This window comes from Mobula birostris, chromosome 24 (assembly GCF_030028105.1).
Source record: "Mobula birostris isolate sMobBir1 chromosome 24, sMobBir1.hap1, whole genome shotgun sequence".
Taxonomy (NCBI): domain Eukaryota; kingdom Metazoa; phylum Chordata; class Chondrichthyes; order Myliobatiformes; family Myliobatidae; genus Mobula; species Mobula birostris.
This window is the reverse complement of record NC_092393.1, coordinates 38450388-38469892: the sequence shown is the minus strand read 5'-3', so window position 1 is coordinate 38469892 and position 19505 is coordinate 38450388. Positions and strand designations below refer to the sequence as shown.

General features: G+C 41.2%; 2 protein-coding genes across 4 annotated transcripts in view; both read left to right on the top strand.

Moving 5' to 3' along the window:
- Positions 1-19505, top strand: part of rpl38 (ribosomal protein L38) — a 259773-nt gene that overhangs the window by 130357 nt on the left and 109911 nt on the right. The window lies entirely within an intron of this gene.
- Positions 1-19505, top strand: part of LOC140187285 (protein sidekick-2-like) — a 971472-nt gene that overhangs the window by 921341 nt on the left and 30626 nt on the right. For all 3 annotated transcript variants that reach the window (XM_072242443.1, XM_072242442.1, XM_072242441.1), the window contains one exon: positions 14042-14171. In XM_072242443.1, coding sequence (XP_072098544.1) covers positions 14042-14171 — 130 coding nt within the window. The remainder of the gene's footprint in view (positions 1-14041; positions 14172-19505) is intronic.

The following is a 19505-nucleotide window of genomic DNA, read 5'->3' as shown; positions in this document are numbered from 1 at the left end:
CAGTTCATTTCATTCCTCACACACAAATCGTAAAACAATGTTTGGTTAGCTGTTACTGAATTTTGGAAGTGTTTCTTTGGATAAAAATGACCAGCAACTTTATTTACTCTATTCACACTATTTCTGGATACTCGAACTTATGGTTTTATTGGACACATGTGGTCATGATTTCAAAAGCTCTGATTGGAATTGGTAAATTGGCAGTATTAAAATTGTATAATTGCACTAAGCTGTCCATGGAAATAAAATATAGAAGTTAATTGCTGGCCTGTTTCCGAGCTCTTTAGCTCTTTCCCAGTGTCACTGTCAACTGTTTCTAAAGTTTCAGATGAACTGAAACTTGGCTTCAGTTTTAAACAGTTGATTTAATCCAATTTTCATTTTAGTTATTAATATATTTTAGATAACCTGCTTTTTGACATGATGTCTACCAAATACATAAATATATACTCTGAGTGAATAGTTACTTTGTCAACTATTGGATAAGTTTGTAATGCCAATTTTAAACAGACTACTGTAATCCAGTAGATTGTTAAATTTTAAAAGGAACAAAATGTAAACAGTGGTTCAATTGGAAGGTTTTGCTTGAGGGAGGAGATTGTTGTATGGCAGCCAGTATTATCACAAGCACAAGAAAATCTGCAGATTCTGGAAATCCAAAGCAACACACACAAAATACTGGAGGAACTCAGCAGGCCAGGTAGCATCTATAGAAACAGAGTAAACAGTTGATGTTTCAGGCCCAGACCCTTCATCAGGCCTGGAAAGAAAGAGAAGTCAGAGGAAGAAGGTGGGGGGAGGGGAGGAAGAAATACAAGGTAGTAGGCAATAGGTGAAACTGGGAGGGCAGAGGGGTGAAGAAAGAGCTGGAAAGTTGATTCTTGAAAGAGTTAAAGAGCTGCAGATGGGGGAATCTGATAGGAGAGGACAGAAGGCCATGGAAGAAAGGGAAGGAGGAGGAGAACTGGAGGGAAATGCTGGGCAGGTAAGGTTATAAGTTGAGAGAGGGACATGAGAATGGGGAATGGTGAATGGGACAATTACCAGAAGTTTGAGAAATCAATTTTGCCATTAGGTTGGAGGCTACCCAGACGGAATATATCAGCGCTGCACCTCCAAACGGAATGTAGCCTCATCATAGCAGTAGAGGACTGTCATGAACTGACATATGGGAATGGGAAGTAGAATTGAAATGGGTGGCTACTGGGAGATCCAATTTTTCTGGCAGATGGAGCGTAGATGCTCAGTGAAGCATTCTCCCAATCTATGTCGAGTCTCACCGATATACAGAAGGTCACACCGGGAGTACCACATAAAACTAGATGTCCCCAACAGACTCGCAGGTGAAGTGTGATCTGTATATTCAGTATTAACAGTTTGCTTCATGAGGGCATACAAGCCACAACAGTGCCCATCTCAATACAGACTGGACTATGCCATGACCCCAACATTATTAAAAACATTTCTTGCTACGATGCTACAAATCAACTGCAACAGCTTCCTTCTGTAGTTCAGCTAATCTACAAGACTAATTGAAGATGTTCAATCTGCACTCCTGCACTGGTCTCCCCAATTTCCGTGATTAATCTGCAGTGTGTAGGCATGGTTTCATCTGCCCTCCATTCAGGGGCTCTGCTCCAAGTCATTATTGACACATTCTTTGAAGCATATGAGGAAATGGGCTTTGCACTCAACATGAGATCAGTATCTTCTGCCAACCTCATCTGCTGTACAACACACTGATCTCCAACAATGAAAGTTCTCAAGAAACCATGCCTCACAGGTGGATAGGGTAGTTAAGAAAGCTTATGGGGTGTTAGCTTTCATAAGTCGAGGGATAGAGTTTAAGAATCGTGAGGTAATGATGCAACTCTTTAAAACTCTGGTTAGGCCACACTTGGAGTACTGTGTCCAGTTCTGGTTGCCTCACTATAGGAAGGATGTGGAAGCATTGGAAAAGGTACAGAGGAGATTTACCAGGATGCTGCCTGGTTTAGAGAGTATGTGTTATGATCAGAGATTAAGGGAGCTAGGGCTTTACTCTTTGGAAAGAAGGAGGATAAGAGGAGACATGATAGAGGTGTACAAGATAATAAGAAGAATAGATAGAGTGGATAGCCAGCGCCTCTTCCCCTGGGCACCATTGCTCAATACAAAAGGACATGGCTTTAAGGTAAGGGGTGCAAAGTTCAAGGGGAACACTAGAGGAAGGTTTTTTACTCAGAGAGTGGTTGGTGCGTGGAATGCACTGCCTGAGTCAGTGGTGGAGGCAGATACACTAGTGAAGTTTAAGAGACTACTGGACAGGTATATGGAGGAATTTAAGTTGGGGGCTTATATGGGAGGCAGGGTTTGAAGGTCGGCATAACATTGTGGGCCGAATGGCCTGTACTGTGCTGTACTATTCTATGTTCTATGTTAAAATGGGGCCCTTCCACTATATTTCAGGTACATCTCACTGAAGGTAGGCATTATTGATGAAATTCACCATCAATGTGTCAGCCTTTGATATCTTCAATATTTGAAGACAAAGACCTCAAACGTGGCACGAACTTATGGTCTACTGAGCTGCAATGGTTGTTGTATTATGTGTGTCTGAAACTAGGAGTACCTATAAAGGCACTCTCTGGGTTTCGGCTAACCTGACCTGGAGAAATCCAACTTTACACAAATTCCCCCATGCATGTACAAGCACCGTTCAAGCCAGTAATAATAATAATTAGAGCAAGTTTACGTAGAGCGATACAACATGGATAGCTATAGACAATGGACATCTATGACATCAAAAGATTGTCTTATGTCCACTGGGGAAGCTGTGTTGTTTTGTGCCTGACTTCAACCTACCAGAACAAATATATCATTCCAGATTCTGTTACTGGAAGAGATTAGCAGATAGCAAGAGAAATGATTCAAGAATGATATAAATTCTTAACAAGTTAATACAAACAGAAAATGCTGGAAAACACTCAAGCAGGGCAGGCATCATCTGTGGAAAGGGGAAAATAAAGTTAAGGGCCCATATACAGTATTGAGTGAAGGTGGTAAGTAGGGATGGACAGTTCAAAGAAATTATCTCTCCTGGGTTGTAATTATAAGGATAGTTTATGGTTCCATCAAATGAATTATTAGTGGCAGAAGTTAGAGATTGAAATTACAAACAGAGAAGCCTTCAGGGAATCAAAGAGTCTTTCCAAGTGAAGCACTTCTTTCGACTTTGTGTACTGCATTCAGTGTTCACTATGTGGTCTCCTTTACAGCAATGGTACCAAATGTGAATTAGGTGACTGCTTTACAGAGCAAATGTGTTCATCTGTATGGGCAATACACACAAAACGCTGAAGGAACTCAGCAGGACAGGCAGCATCTGTGGAAGTTACTCAACAGTAGACGTTTTGAGCTGAGACCCTTCATCAGGATTGCCAGGAAGGAAGAGGATTTCTCAGCTACCACCCCATGAGCCAACAGATCATTCTCCACTGCTTCTGCCATCTTCAACGGTACCCTACCACAAAACACACATTTACTTCCCCCACCCCGCCCTCCAACACACACAAAATGCTGGAGGATCTCAGCAGGCCAGGCAGGACCTATGAAAAAAAGCATAGTCAATGTCTTGGGCCAAAACCCTTCGGCAAGACTGGAAAAAAAAAAGCTAAGGAGGAGAGTTGAAAGGTGGGGGAGAGGAGAGAGAAACACCAGGCGATGGGTGGAACTTGGAGGGGGAGGGATGAAGCAAACAGCTAGGAAGTTGATTGGTGAAAGAGACAGAAGGCCTTGGAAGAAAGAAAAAAGTGGGGGGGGGGGAGCACCAGACGGAGGTGATGGACGGGCAAGGAGATAACATGAGAGAGGAAAAAGGGGATGGGAAATGGTGAAGGGATGGGGAGGCATTACTGGAAGTTTGAGAAATCGATGTGCATGCCACCAGTTTCGAGGCTACCCAAATGAAATATAAGGTGTTGTTCCTCCAGCCTAAGTGTGGTCTTATTACGACAGTGGAGGAGGTCATGGATGGACATATCAGAATGGAAATGGGAAGTGGAATTAAAATGGGTGGCCACTGGGGGATCCCGCTTGTTCTGGCAGACGGAGTGTAAAAGCTCGGCAAGGAAGTCTCCAATCTACATTGGGTCTCACATTCACCCCTGCCCCCCCCCGCACTCCACAGGAATCGCTTCCTCCATGATTCCTTTGTCCATTCGTCCCTCCCCTCCAATCTCCATTGCAGTGACAGAAATGCCACACCTACCCATTCATCTTCTGTCACAACTCCATTCAGCATCCTAAACAGTCCTTCCTGGAGAGGCAACACTTCACCTGCGAATCTGTTGGTGTTGTCTACTGTATCTGATACTCCCAATGCAGCCTCCTCTACATTAATGAGACCTGATGTAAATTTGGGGACCGCTTTGTCGAGTACCTCTACTCCATCTGCAAAAAGCAGAATTTCCTGGTGGCCAACCACATTAATTCCTATCCTCATTCCCGTTCTGTCATGTCGGTCAATGGCCTCCCCTTCAACCATGATGAGGCCACTCGCAGGGAGAAACAACTCCTGATATTCCATCTAGATAGCCTCCAACTTGATGGCATGATCATTAATTTCTCCTTTTGGTAAATTTTTCCCTTCCCCTTCCCTCTTCTTCTGTTCTCCACTCTGGCCTCTTATCTCTTCTCTTCACCTGCTTATCACCTCCCCCTGGCGCCCTCCTCCTTCCCTTTCTCCCATGGTCCACTCCTCTTCTATCTGATTCCTTCTTCTCCAGCCCTTTGGCTTTTCCAATTACAGTATCGCTTGCTTGCTTCTTACTGCAACACCCTCTCTTTCACCTATCACCCTCTATCTTATCCTGCTTCCCCTCCACCCACCTTCTAGCTCTGGCATCTTCCCCCTTCCTTTCCAGTCCTAATGAAGGGTCTCAGCCAGAAATGTCAACTGCTGATTCATTTTCATAGATGCTGCCTGACCTGCTGAGTTCCTCCAGCATTTTGTGTATGTTGCTCTGGATTTCTAGCATCTGCAGAATCTCATGTGTTTATCATCTTTATGGGCAATTCTGATTTCTCCATCCCACTCTTACTGACCAGTTTGATTGTCTGTGGCTTCCTGCACTGATATGACAAGTCCCAATGGAAGCGTGAGGAACAGCACCTCATTTTCTGTCGGGGATTTCCAACAGTCTAGAGTTCTTTATCTTTTGGATTGCATCTAATTTTATTTTTCAATTTCAGTCAAGAGATATTATGTAATGCTATTCACATCATAACATTCCAAAGCATTTTATGGGTCTTGTACCAACAATTCCCTGCTTCAAAGCTAAGACGGCTACTTTTTGAACCAAAGCTGCAATTTCAAAACAGACATTTACAGTATATCAGCCAGATGGTTCAAAGGACCTGAAACGGCAGTGACATAAAATCGCTATAACCTACAGTACATTGAGAAATGAATAAAGTTAATATATTCTAACTACCAACCGCACAGCCAAGTATTTGAAATACATGCAGCATTTACCTTTGGATGTAATGTACTTGATTTCCTTTGGTCTGCTCATCACGAAAATACTAACAGAGGCCATAAAAGGATAAGAAAATTATTTAAAAGTAGGTAATTTTCTAATTTGCTGCAGCACATAATTCAACATCACTAAACTTGTTGCTTTGCTCGTACTTCATGCTGCATTTCAGAGGGGTGCAGTAGGTATCTCTTCATATTATCATCATCATTATAGTTTCATTTTCTCCAGGAATGCAACTCAGAACAGGTGTAGGAACAGATGTAGGGGAGAAGGAAGAAAAAGAAAATAGTAACGTTGTTTGCACCGTTAGTGATAAATAGAGAGTAAGAGGTGGGAAATTTCTTAAATGCATTTATTTTAATGCTAGGAGCATTATAAGAAAGGTGGATGAGCTTAAAGCATGGATTGATACCTGGAAGTATGATGTGGTAGCTATTAGTGAAACATGGTTGCAGGAGGGGTGTGATTGGCAACTAAGTATTCCTGGATTTCATTGCTTCAGGTGTGATAGAATTGGAGGGACAAGAGGGGGAGGTGTTATATTGCTTGTCAGAGAAAATATTACAGCAGTGCTCTGGCAGGATAGATTAGAGGGCTCATCTAGGGAGGCTATTTGGGTGGAATTGAGGAATGGGAAAGGTGTAGTAACACTTATAGGGGTGTATTATAGACCACTTAATGGGAAGTGAGAATTGGAGGAGCAGATCTGTAAGGAGATAGCAGATATTTGTAGTGAGCACAAGGTTGTGATTGTGGGCGATTTTAATTTTCCACACATAGACTGGAAAGCCCATACTGTAAAAGGGCTGGGTGGTTTGGAGTTTGTAAAATGTGTGCAGGATAGTTTTTTGCAGCAATACATAGAGGTACCAACTAGAGAAGGGGCAGTGTTGGATCTCCTGTTAGGGAAAGAGATAGGTCAGGTGACAGAGGTATGTGTTGGGGTGCACTTCGGGTCCAGTGATTATAATGCCATTAGTTTCAATATAATTATGGAGAAGGATAGGTCTGGACCCAGGGTTGAGATTTTTGATTGGAGAAAGGCTATCTTTGAGGAGATGCGAAAGGATTTAGAAGGGGTGGATAGGGACAATTTGTTTTATGGGAAGGATGTAATACAGAAATGGAGGTCATTTAAAGATGAAAATTTGAGGGTACAGAATCTTTATGTTCCTGTTCGGTTGAAAGGAAAGGTTAAAAGTTTGAGAGAGCCATGGTTTTCAAGGGATATTGGAAACTTGGTTCAGAAAAAGAGAAATATCTACAATAAATATAGGCAGCATGGAGTAAATGAGGTGCTCAAGGAATATAAAGAATGTAAAAAGAATCTTAAGAAAGAAATTAGAAAAGCTAAAAGAAGATATGAGGTTGCTTTGGCAAAGAAGGTGAAAATAAATCCAAAGGGTTTCTACAGTTACATTAATAGGAAAAGGATAGTGAGGGATAAAATTGGTCCCTTAGAGAATCAGAGTGGACAGCTATGTGTGGAACCAAAAGAGATGGGAAAGATTTCGAACAATTTCTTTTCTTCGCTATTCACTAAGGAGAAGGATATTGAATTGTGTAAAGTAGGGGAAACAGGTAGGGAAATTATGGAAAGTATGATGATTAAAGAAGAGGAAGTACTGGCGCTTTTAAGGAATATAAAAGTGGATAAGTCTCCGGGTCCTGACAGGCTATTCCCTAGGACCTTGAGGGAAGTTAGTGTAGAAATAGCAGGGGCCCTGAGAGAAATATTACAAATGTCATTAGAAATGGGGATGGTGCCGGAGGATTGGCGTATTGCTCATGTTGTTCCATTGTTTAAGAAAGGTTCTAAGAGTAAACCTAGCAATTATCGGCCTGTGAGTTTGACGTCTGTGGTGGGTAAATTGATGGAAAGTATTCTTAGAGATGGTATATATAATTATCTGGATAGACAGGGTCTGATTAGGAACAGTCAACATGGATTTGTGTGTGGAAGGTCATGTTTGACAAATCTTATTGAATTTTTTGAAGAGGTTATTAGGAAAGTTGACGAGGGTAAAGCGGTGGATGTTGTCTATATGGACTTCAGTAAGGCCTTTGACAAGGTTCCACACGGAAGGTTAGTTAGGAAGGTTCAATCGTTAGGTATTGATATTGAAGTGGTAAAATGGATTCAGCAGTGGCTGGATGGGAGACGCCAGAGAGTAGTGGTGGATAACTGTTTGTCAGATTGGGGTCAGGGATCTGTACTGGGTCCAATGTTGTTTGTCATATACATTAGTTATCTGGATGATGGGGTGGTAAATTGGATTAGTAAATATGCAGATGATATTAAGATAGGTGGCATTGTGGATAATGAAGTAGGCTTTCAAAGCTTGCAGAGAGAATTAGGCCAGTTAGAAGAGTGGGCTGAAAGATGGCAGATGGAGTTTAATGCTGATAAATGTGAGGTGCTACATTTTGGTAGGACTAATCAAAATAGGACATATATGGTAAATGATAGGGCATTGAAGAATGCAGTAGAACAGAAGGATCGAGGAATAATGGTGCATAGTTCCCTGGAGGTGGAATCTCATGTGGATAGGGTGGTGAAGAAAGTTTTTGGTATGCTGGCCGTTATAAATCAGAGCATTGAGTATAGGAATTGGGATGTAATGTTAAAATTGTACAAGGCATTGGTAAGGCCAAATTTGAAGTATTGTGTACAGTTCTGGTCTCCGAATTACAGGAAAGATGTCAACAAAATAGAGAGAGTACCAAGAAGATTAAATAGAATGTTACCTGGGTTTCATCACCTAAGTTACAAAGAAAGGTTGAACAAGTTGAGTCTTCATTCTTTGGACTGTAGAAGGTTGAGGGGGGACTTAATAGGGGTATTTAAAATTATGAGGGGGATAGATAGAGTTGGCGTGGATAGGCTTTTTCCATTGAGAGTAGGGAAGATTCAAACAGGAGGACATGAGTTGAGAGTTAAGGGGCAAAAGTTTAGGGGTAACATGAGGGGGAACTTCTTTACTCAGAGAGTGGTAGCTGTGTGGAATGAGCTTCCAGCAGAAGTGGTAGGGGCAGGTTCGATATTGTCATTTAAAGTACAATTGGATAGCTATATGGACAGGAAAGGAATGGAGGGCTATGGGCTGAGTGCAGGTCGGTGGGACTAGGTGAGAGTAAGCGTTCGGCACGGACTAGAAGGGCCGAGATGGCCTGTTTCCGTGCTGTAATTGTTATATGGTTATATAGATGAATAACTTAAAAGTAAAGTGCATTACAGAATGATACTTATTTCTGTTGGGATCGGCTGCTTCCTTGCATTCTGAATTGTTGTGAGGGACAGAAGGAATATTTTCAATTTTCAGAGACCTCCACTACTTATCGTGGGGACTGTTATTGATATCCCTTTCCAGAAAAGTAGAGAGAAATGAGCAATGAAGAGAAAGAATATTAGTCATACCCAAACTCCATTTGCAGTGATCTGGCTAAACATGAGCAGAAGTTACACAGCTGATTAGAGAACTGGTTGATCATTCACTGAACTATAAGAAGAAAAGGAAATTATTCTCATTCACGTAGCACTCAATCACATAACTCAGAAATATTTAATGTGATTTCGTGAACCATGAATGAGTTAGTGGAAGACTCATTTTTCTAGAGAATCATCATCTCGAGAAGAACCATGCATCATTTTTGCACTCCTCAGGCTCTACACTGATTTATAGAAGTTTGGAAGATTATAGCAGGATCCCTGAAAATTCCTCCCTTAATTCCACTTTAATTGCAATTAGCCTTTTTTATACTTCCTCTGTCAATATTAATCCCATATGCAATCTCAGTTGCATCTTTCTTTGCAGCATCATCAGCACCATCTTTTTCCATTGTGAAGACTGGTGTAAGATACACATTCAGTTCAGCAGCCATGCCCTCTGCCTCCATTCAGGAGGCTTTCTTTTCAGAACTTGATCATCCCATATCTCTTCTGACAACCTCTTCCCAATTCACATGGCTGCAAATATTTTATATGCCACCAGTCCTTTCTTTTATTTGTTGTTTTTTTTTGGCTTCTCTTATTTTCTTTTTGTTTCTCTTCTGAACTTTCTATATCAGCCTGGGTCTTGTTTTCACAACCTAGTATGTTGGAAATGTATTTTTCCACCTCCAGCTCAGTGCACAGAAGGGATTGAATGGAAATGACAGGCTATTTTTATGATCTTGTGCTTCCGGATCTTACTGCAGATTTAGTAAAATAAAAGAAGAAAAAATTACATTTACATAGTTTCTTTCACAGCATTAAGCAGCCCAAGTGTGTTAAAGCCAATGAGGTACTTAACACCTGCATATAGGATGCATAGTAAGCCATTTATATAGAGAAAGTTATCACAAACAACAATACAATAAAACAAACAGCCCATTTTAATGATCTTGGTCAAAGAGTTAAGTAAGGGATAAATTATATTTTCAAAGCAAATTCATAGGATTATTTTGAACTACCTGGGAGAGCCAAAAGGACATTGCAATTCTCACAATGCACCATTCCCCAGAACTTCTATCTAAATAGTGCCACGGACTCATTTTAATCTGCTTTGGGAGAAAATGGAGTGTTGATTTAATATTTGACATGACAGACAATAATTCCACAGCATTTCCTCAGACGTAGCACTGGAATGTTGGAACAGATAGGGTGGGACTTAAATCCACAACTACCTCCTTCACTCTTGATGATAAAAGACATACGCTGGGTCGACAAGAATAGCAAAACTAAAATTCTCACTCAACTAAGGTGTTTAATCATTCGGGGGAAGTTTGTTATGAATCACCAAAATACAATTTCAGACAGTTGGTTTCGGAGCTGATCCAAACACCAGTCATACCACACCTGAATATTCAAGTGCTTTGGATTGCAATCATATTTGCCAACATGAAGGTTTAAATTTAATTATGCAAACATTAGTCATTAGGGATTGCGAGAATTACCGAGAACACAGGATTTTGTTGGAAGTGCAAATAATCAACCACACAGCCAACATTCTTTTGTGACTGTATCATGTGCTGCTGAGGTTGTTTAAATAAATTGCATACAGCATTGTCTGGAGTGAATGGGGCATTGTTTCTGAATACTCTGCTTTTTTGGATCATGCATTAAAGAATATCAGAGTTTTGAGTTTTGTTATATAATTAAAATACATTATCAGAAAATGTATTATCGCTGACAAATAAAAATTTAACTACAACATTGGGATAAAAATTATTACATACTATTGCTCTTCCTGTGATAAAGATCAAAGCCAAAAAAATCAGTTGTTTTATGAATAATTTAGATCCATTTCACTGACCAGTAGTTAGGACACTGGGATGGCAAAAGCATGACATCAATATTTTTAGTATTGATTTTTTTATAAGTACAGATGAGTACTTGATGATCAACATTGACATGATGGGCCAAATGGCCTGTTTCAGTGCTGTATGACTCCGTAATTAGATAGGCTTAATATTTCCTGTTCCTCATTTTCACATTATTTTTTCCTCTCCCTTCAGATACTAATAATTCTCTCAGGTGTTGTCACAAGCTTCCTTCTTTCCATGGCAACTTTCCCATGTAATCATTCTTCACACTTGTGTCTGAGTAGAAACTGCATGACAAGTATAAAGCAACACACATAAAAGTTGCTGGTGAACGCAGCAGGCCAGGCAGCATCTCTAGGAAGAGGTACAGTCGACGTTTCGGGCCAAGACCCTCGTCAGGACTAACTGAAGGAAGATAGTAAGAGATTTGAAAGTGGGAGGCGCAGGGGGAGATCCAAAATGATAGGAGAAGACAGGAGGGGGAGGGATGGAGCCAAGAGCTGGACAGTTGATTGGCAAAAGGGATATGAGAGGATCATGGGATGGGAGGCCTAGGGAGGAGGGGTAAGCCCAGAGGATGGGCAAGGAGTATAGTGAGAGGGACAAAAAGGAGAGAGAGAAGAAGATTATATATATATGTATATAATAAATAAATAAATAACGGATGGGGTACAAGGGGGAGGTGGGGCATTTAGCAGAAGTTAGAGAAGTCAGTGTTCATGCCATCAGGTTGGAGGCTACCCAGACGGAATATAAGGTGTCGTTCCTCCAACCTGAGTGTGGCTTCATCTTGACAGTAGAGGAGGCCATGGATAGACATATCAGAATGGGAATGGGATGTGGAATTAAAATCTGTGGCCAAGGGAGTTGCGTAGGGAGCAATCCCTGTGGAAAGCGGGGGGGGGGGGGCGTGGGGGGGGGAGGGAAAGATGTGCTTAGTGGTGGGATCCCGTTGGAGGTGGCGGAAGTTACGGAGAATTATATGATGGACCCGGAGGCTGGTGTGTGGTAGGTGAGGACCAGGGGAACCCTATTCCTAGTGGTGTGGCAGGAGGATGGGGTGAGAGCAGATGTGAGTGAAATGGGAGAGATGCATTTGAGAGCAGAGTTGATGATGGAGGAAGGGAAGCCCCTTTCTTTAAAAAAAGAGGACATCTCCTTCGTCCTGGAAAGAAAAGCCTCATCCTGAGAGCAGATGCGGCGGAGACGGAGGAATTGCAAGAAGGGGATAGCATTTTTGCAAGAGACAGGGTGAGAAGAGGAATAGTCCAGATAGCTGTGAGAGTCCATAGGCTTATAGTAGACATCAGTAGATAAGCTGTCTCCAGAGATAGAGCAGAAAGATCTAGAAAGGGGAGGGAGGTGTTGGAAATGGACCAGGTAAACTTGAGGGCAGGGTGAAAGTTGGAGGCAAAGTTAATGAAGTCAATGAGCTCAGCATGCGTGCAGGAAGCAGTGCCAATGCAGTCCTTGTGTTGACATGTATAATAGAGCTTATTTCACGTGATGTCCACACAAAGGTACAATTAGCTGGGATCTGTAGAAAACTGTAAGGAATGAGCATCCTGCTCTATTTTTGTGTGTATTGTCAATGCAATGGAGTTTTATTGGTCAGTGTAGCACTACTCAATCACACCAAGCTGAAATATGCTCATTTGAGACCTTCCAGGGCTTTATCATTTCATATCACACCAGGCAAAGCAACTTTTTTAAAGTCTGTCGTCACTTAACTGTATACATGTATGCCGCCAAATGAGACAAAGCTCCTCCGGACCAGGGTGTAAAGCACAGTAGTATACATAACACACATGTAGCACACACTGACTTAGGAGGGTAAGAATTAAATCTAAAAATAAATTATGCATAGATAAACAAAGTGCATATATTAAACGTTGTAAGGTACAGTACAAATTATCCAGTTCAAATGTGATGCGGCAGTGAGTTCAGAAGCCAAAAGGCCTGAGGGAAGAAGCTGTTGCCTATCATGATCGGTCTTGTCATTATGATGGTAGAAAGTCAAAGAGGATGCTGAATGGATGGGTGGGATCTTTATGATCCTCTCAGCCGTTGTCGCAGTCCTTGGTAGTGACTTCTGGTCCAATGCACTGCTGCTCTCATACCAGATGGAGACACAGCTTATCAGACTTTCTTGCTATTTTATAATATTAATTGTGTAATGCAGTCATCATTTCCTTTCACACAGATGGTTATTTTTGACGCCTTTATAGGCATTGCCTTGAGAATAAAGATGACTTGCTTTTGTGTTGGTTGGTGAGGTCAATATAGATTCCATAATGTGTACAATAAGTGGGCAAGAGACACTTGCTGGGACAGGCATAAGGGTACTTAGTGAGATCATGCACTCATGTTGTTTGCATTGGACATCCCCCTGCTCCTAATGCATGAATTCAAGGCTGACAATGCCATCCTGAACACTTCCACTTTTCATGCTCACAGACCAGAGATTCTTGGAAGTCAGCAGAAATGCTATATTTCCTCAGGAAGGATTTCTGCTACTCCAGTGGTTATAGGAGTTTTATACAACATACTACATAGTATGGTGGGAGGACATACATGGTGGCAGGAATCACTGAATAGTAGTTAAGATTCAAACTGCTCACGTGAACTAATAAGGGGACTGGAGGCCAATTGTAAAACCTAAGCTGCTGATTTAATTGATGTTCACAAATTCAGATTTAACTTGGAACGCTTCACTGGCTTTACCTCTGAGAAAGTTCTCTCTCTGCTTGTCTAGCACTGAATTAAGCTCTAGATAAGTGGAAATGAAACACTTTGGAAGTGTAAAGTAAGAAATGCATATATTAATGTAAGAACGTCACAAACTCAGGCTTTCATAAAGTATTTTCTAGCGGATGATATAATACTTTAATTCACAAGATTGGCAGCAACGTAAAGATATTCAAAAGTTGCAAAAGGTTTTTGGGTTTGTGTGACAAGTACTGCCTGAATAGTTCAAAAGTCTTAATTTTATTGAAATTTTAATCAAACATATATAAATTAATGGACTCCTGAAAATTGTTCGGTGATATTCCAAAACACAGTGCTTTCAAAATTGTGTGACGTGAGGTGTGTCCCACTTTCAAAGTATTTCCTTTCATTTCTATGTTCACAACAGGGAAACCAATACTGATTAAAAATGTCATGCATTTAATTATCAAGGGTTATTATAGGCTTTCATAAGTATCTCATTTCCACAGATCACCGCCACGGCCAAGTCCTGGTAGTCTCCATTACTCAGATGAGGATATCAGCACAAAATACAATGATCTAATCCCAGCAGAGAGCAGCAGTCTAACCGAGAAACCCTCTGAAATGTCAGACTCTCAGGTAAGCACCAGTTCGATACTGCGATTCTTTGAGATATCCAAGGTTACCCAAGACTGCTGAACTATTGTTGGAAGTATGCAACAATGAACATTTACATGTCATAAATTACAAAGCATACATATTTCAGAGGTCGTTAGATGTTCAAGATACTCTGCTGTGTACCGAAAAGCAATAAAAATAGTGCTCTTGGTTGGATAGGCCAAATGTAAACATACATGAGCTTGCTTTTAAGAAAGTTCAAAGTTCAAAGTAAGTTTATTATCGAAGTACATCTATATCTCCACATACAATCCTGAGACTTATTTTCCTGTGGGCATTCATAGTAGATACGAAGAACTGCAGAATCAACTGAAAAAATGCACAGAACAAGACAGACAAACAACCCATGAGCAAAAGACAACAAACTGTGCAAATACATAATAATAAATAAACAAACAAACAAACAAGCAATAAATATCAAGAACATGAGGTGAAGAGTCATTGAAAATGAGTCCATAGGGTAAGGGAACAGTTTAGTGTTTGAGGTGAGTGAAGCTATCCCACTGGTTCAAGAGGCTGATGGTTCACCGGTAATAATTGTTCCTGAACCTGGTGGTGTGAGTCCTGAGGTTTCTGTGCCTTATTCCTGAGGGCAGCAGCGAAAACAGAGCATGGTCCGTACGGTGGTGATTCTTGATGACGGATGGTGCTTTCCTACAGCACTGCTCCTTGTAGATGTGCTCAGTAGTGGGGAGGGTTTTACTATGATGGACTGAGCTAAATCCACTACTTTTTGTAGGCTTTTCCATTCAAGGGCATTGGCGTTTCCATACCCGGCCGTGGTCCAATCAGTTAGTATACTCTCCACTGCTCATCTATAGAAGTTTGTCAAAGTTTTAGATGAGGTGCTGCCATGCTTTCTTTGCAATGGCACTTAGGTGCTTGACCCAAGACTGATCCTCTGAAATGATAACAGGAAGGAATTTAAAGTTGCTGCTGTCCTCCACCTCTGATTCCCTGTTGAGGACTGGCTTATAGACCTCCAGTTTCCTCCTCCTGCAGAAAATAAATCAGCTCCTTGGTCTTTTTAACGTTAAGTAAGAGATTGTTGTTGTGGCACCACTCAGCCAGATTTTCAGTCTCTTTCCTATATGCTGATTCGTCACCACCTTTGATTTATCTAGTGACAGTAGTGTTGTCAGTAGACTTAAATATAGCATTAAAGTTTTACTTTGCCCCACAGTCACAAGAATAAAGTGAGTAGAGCAGGGAGTTAAGCACACAGCCTTGTGTTCCACCTGTGCTGATGGAGGTTGTGGTAGAGATGTTGTTGCCAATCCAAACAGACCAGTGTCTGCAAGTGAGTAAGTTGTGGATCCAGTTGCAGAAGGATGTACTGAGACCTAGATCTTGAAGCTTACTGATTAGCTTCAGGGGGAGAATAATATTCGTGCCGATCTGTAGTCAATAAAAAACATTCTGATTTATGCACCTTCACGTGTCCAGATGTTCCAAGGTTGAGTGAAGAGCTAATGAGACCTGTTGTGACAGTAGGCAAACTGGAGCACGTCAATTTCGCTCCTCAGGCAGGATATGTTTCATCACCAACCTCTCAAAGCACATGATCACAGTGGATCTAAGTGTTACTGGACAACAGTCATTGAGGCAGGTTACTGCGTTCTTCTTGGGTACTGGTATAATTGAAGCCTGCTTGAAGCAGGTGGGTGCCTAGGACTGCTGAAGCAAGAGGTTAAAGATATCAGTGAACACTCCAGCCAGTTAAATCAGCACAGGTTTCAGTGAGCCCTAAGACTAACCAGAGTAGTAGAGAATGTACCGCCTAGAAATCTAATAAGATACCATTGTAATATGGGGTTCATTATATGAAAACGTTTCATAATTCTAGGTTTTTTCAGTCTTCTTTGATGGGCATTCCAAGAGAGTTGACATTATCTGTTTGATGCAGTATGTAGCATGTAACTGGAAACAAAATAATTCAGTTGTGTTAATTACATTAACTTAATATTGTGATGTGTTCAATTTGTGTTCAACCATTTTCCTTTTCATGGTTATAGTTTCACTCCTCATGGGGATATGGTTTGTACTGTTGTCTCTTAACTCCCCAATTCTCAGTTTATTTTTTGTACTTGACTGTAACTGAAACTATTAATTCATGACTATCATGATTTGGAGTTAATATTTAACATTTCTCTTGTCAGTCAAGAGATTAGTTTGAGTTCAAAGGCAACTGGAGCTTTGGCTCAGATATTTGCAGTCTTTTGTGTCTCCACCTACCTACTGTATGTCGGCATGTAAAACTAAATATTCCCCCTTTTTGTGATGTTGCCTGTTTTTAAACCAATTTCATCAATAATTATGTAAGTATCATCTGGAATTAGAGCAGTGCAGAAATTTCAGATTGTTGTTCAGCTGAACAAGTTAATGAGAGGTGTCAGGGTACTAAAGTTGGGCCCTTGAAGACAGAAAAAGGTGAATTTATTATGGGGAGCAAAGAAATGGCAGACGAGTTGAACAGGTACTTTGGATCTGTCTTCACTAGGGAAGACACAAACAATTTCCCATTTGTAATAGTGGCCAGAGGACCTAGGGTAACAGAGGAACTGAAGGAAATTCACATTAGGCAGAAAATGGTGTTGGATAGACTGATGGGACTGAAGGCTGATAAATCCCCAGGGCCTGATGGTCTGCATCCCAGGTTACTTAAGAAGGTGGCACTAGAAATCATGGATGCATTGGTAATCATTTTCCAATGTTCTATAGATTCAGGATCAGTTACTGTGGATTGGAGGGTAGCTAATGTTATCCCACTTTTTAAGAAAGGAGGGAGAGAGAAAACAGGGAATTATAGATCAGATACCCTGACATCAGTGGTGGGGAAGATGCTGGAGTCAATTATAAAAGATGAAATAGCGGCACACTTGGATAGCAGGAACAGGATCGGTCCGAGTCAGCATGGATTTACAAAGGGGAAATCATGCTTGGCTAATCTTCTGGAATTTTTTGAGAATGTAACTATGAAAATGGACAAGGGAGAGCCAGTGGATGTAGTGTACCTGGACTTTCAGAAAGCCTTTGATAAGGTCCCACATAGGAGATTAGTGGGCAAAATTGGAGCACATGGTATTGGGGGTAGGGTACTGACATGGATAGAAAATTGGTTGGCAGACAGGAAACAAAGAGTAGGGATTAACGGGTCCCTTTCAGAACGGCAGGCAGTGACTAGTGGGGTACCGCAAGGCTCGGTGCTGGCACCTCAGCTATTTACAATATACATTAATGATTTAGATGAAGGGATTAAAAGTAACATTAGCAAATTTGCAGATGACACAAAGCTGGGTGGCAGTGTGAAATATGAGGAGGATGTTATGAGAATGCAGGGTGACGGACAGGTTGGGTGAGTGGGCAGATGCATGGCAGATGTAGTTTAATGTGGATAAATGTGAGGTTGTCCACTTTGGTGGCAAGAACAGGAAGGCAGATTACTACCTGAATGGTGTCAAGTTAGGAAAAGGGGAAGTACAACGAGATCTAGGTGTCCTTGTTCATCAGTCACTGAAAGTAAGCATGCAGGTACAGCAGGCAGTGAAGAAAGCTAATGGTATGTTGGCCTTCATAACAAGGGGATTTGAGTATAGGAGCAAAGAGGTCTTTCTGCAGTTGTACAGGGCTCTGGTGAGACCACACCTGGAGTATTGTGTGCAAATTTCGTCTCCAAATTTGAGGAAGGACATTCTTGCTATTGGGGGAGTGCAGCATAGGTTCACAAGGGTTAATTCCCGGGATGGTGGGACTGTCATATGTTGAAAGATTGGAGTGACTGGGCTTGTATACACTGGAATTTAGAAGGATGAGAGAGGATCTGATTGAAACATATAAGATTATTAAGGGATTGGACACGCTAGAGGCAGGAAACATGTTCCTGATGTTGGGGGAGTCCAGAACCAGAGGCCACAGTTTAAGAATTTGGGGTAGGCCATTTAGAACGGAGTTGAGGAAAAGCTTTTTCACCCAGAGAGTTGTGGATTTGTGGAATGCTCTGCCTCAGAAGGCAGTGGAGGCCAAGTCTCTGGATGCTCTTAAGAAAGAGTTAGATAGAGCTCTTAAAGATAGTGGAGTCAAGGGATATGGGGAGAAGGCAGGAACGGGGTACTGATTGTGGATGATCAGCCATGATCACAGTGAATGGCGGTGCTGGCTCGAAGGGCCGAATGGCCTACTCCTGCACCTATTGTCTATTGTCTATTACTGGTATGATGTGGAGTATCAAACTAAGGAAAAATGTAAAACTGTTGTATTGCTAGATCAGGAGTCACTGTTGGTTATCAGGGCTCGCTCAGCAGCGCACAAAGAATCCGGATAGGTGATTTTGGATGAGTTGAAAATGGAGGTGGGTCAGGACAGGAAGAGGCAAATCTCTGAAATTACTTGCTAATGAACCTTGCTGAAAATTTAAGACTATTGAGTAAAAAGGAGAATGAGATTCTCCTGAACCAACCCTCTCGCTGAATTGTATCAGTGAAAAAATAGCAATCAGAATTTGGTTTCGGATTTAGAATAACACTTCATCGTGAACTATAAAATTTGTATTAAGAAAGAAAGGGCAAAGGAGAAAAAGTTAAGCTGGTAAATAACTAAAAAACTTGCTTTCCTTTTATCTTAAACTATCTTCCATTGCTTATTCTTCATTTCAAATGAAAGTTATAAGTTCATTTTTTTTAGTTTTGAATTTGCAGTTCTGCTCAGCTTACACTCATGGTGCACAAGTTGCCTCATCGAGTAAATTTTTTCATTCAGTTAGGCCTTTGAATCTATGAACAGAAGGAAATAATTTGTAGATACAAGGCAAGAGATGGGGGATAGAGCTGTTTAAATTGCTCAAGAATTGGCCTGAAATCAAAAGGCCAAATGGCCTCCTTTTCGGAAGGAATTGTAGGACGTGAGAGATATCAGGATGCAGGAGCCGCAGTTTTTAATCTTCTCAACAAGTACAAGATACTTACTGCCTGTGTAGAATGAAAAAAAAATTGCTGGGGATATGGCTCTATGATATGAAAGATACAAAAACATATTCCCTGAAGCTAACTTGAAGCACCACCACCGTTAAAGACACCTTACTCAGCATTTGCAGTGACTCTTGTACTCAATTGACAACAGTGAGTTAAACTAGAAAAGCCACAGGTTTGAGCTCCACTCTGCATTGGGTTGGTTATCTCACCTCATCAATGTTGGCAACAGTGTAATGTAACAAAGTGCCCCAGGGCAGGATTATTACATTGATCAGTGTTCCCATTCCTGATTCTGTTCAACATTGGAATTTAAATAGCTATTGAGTGC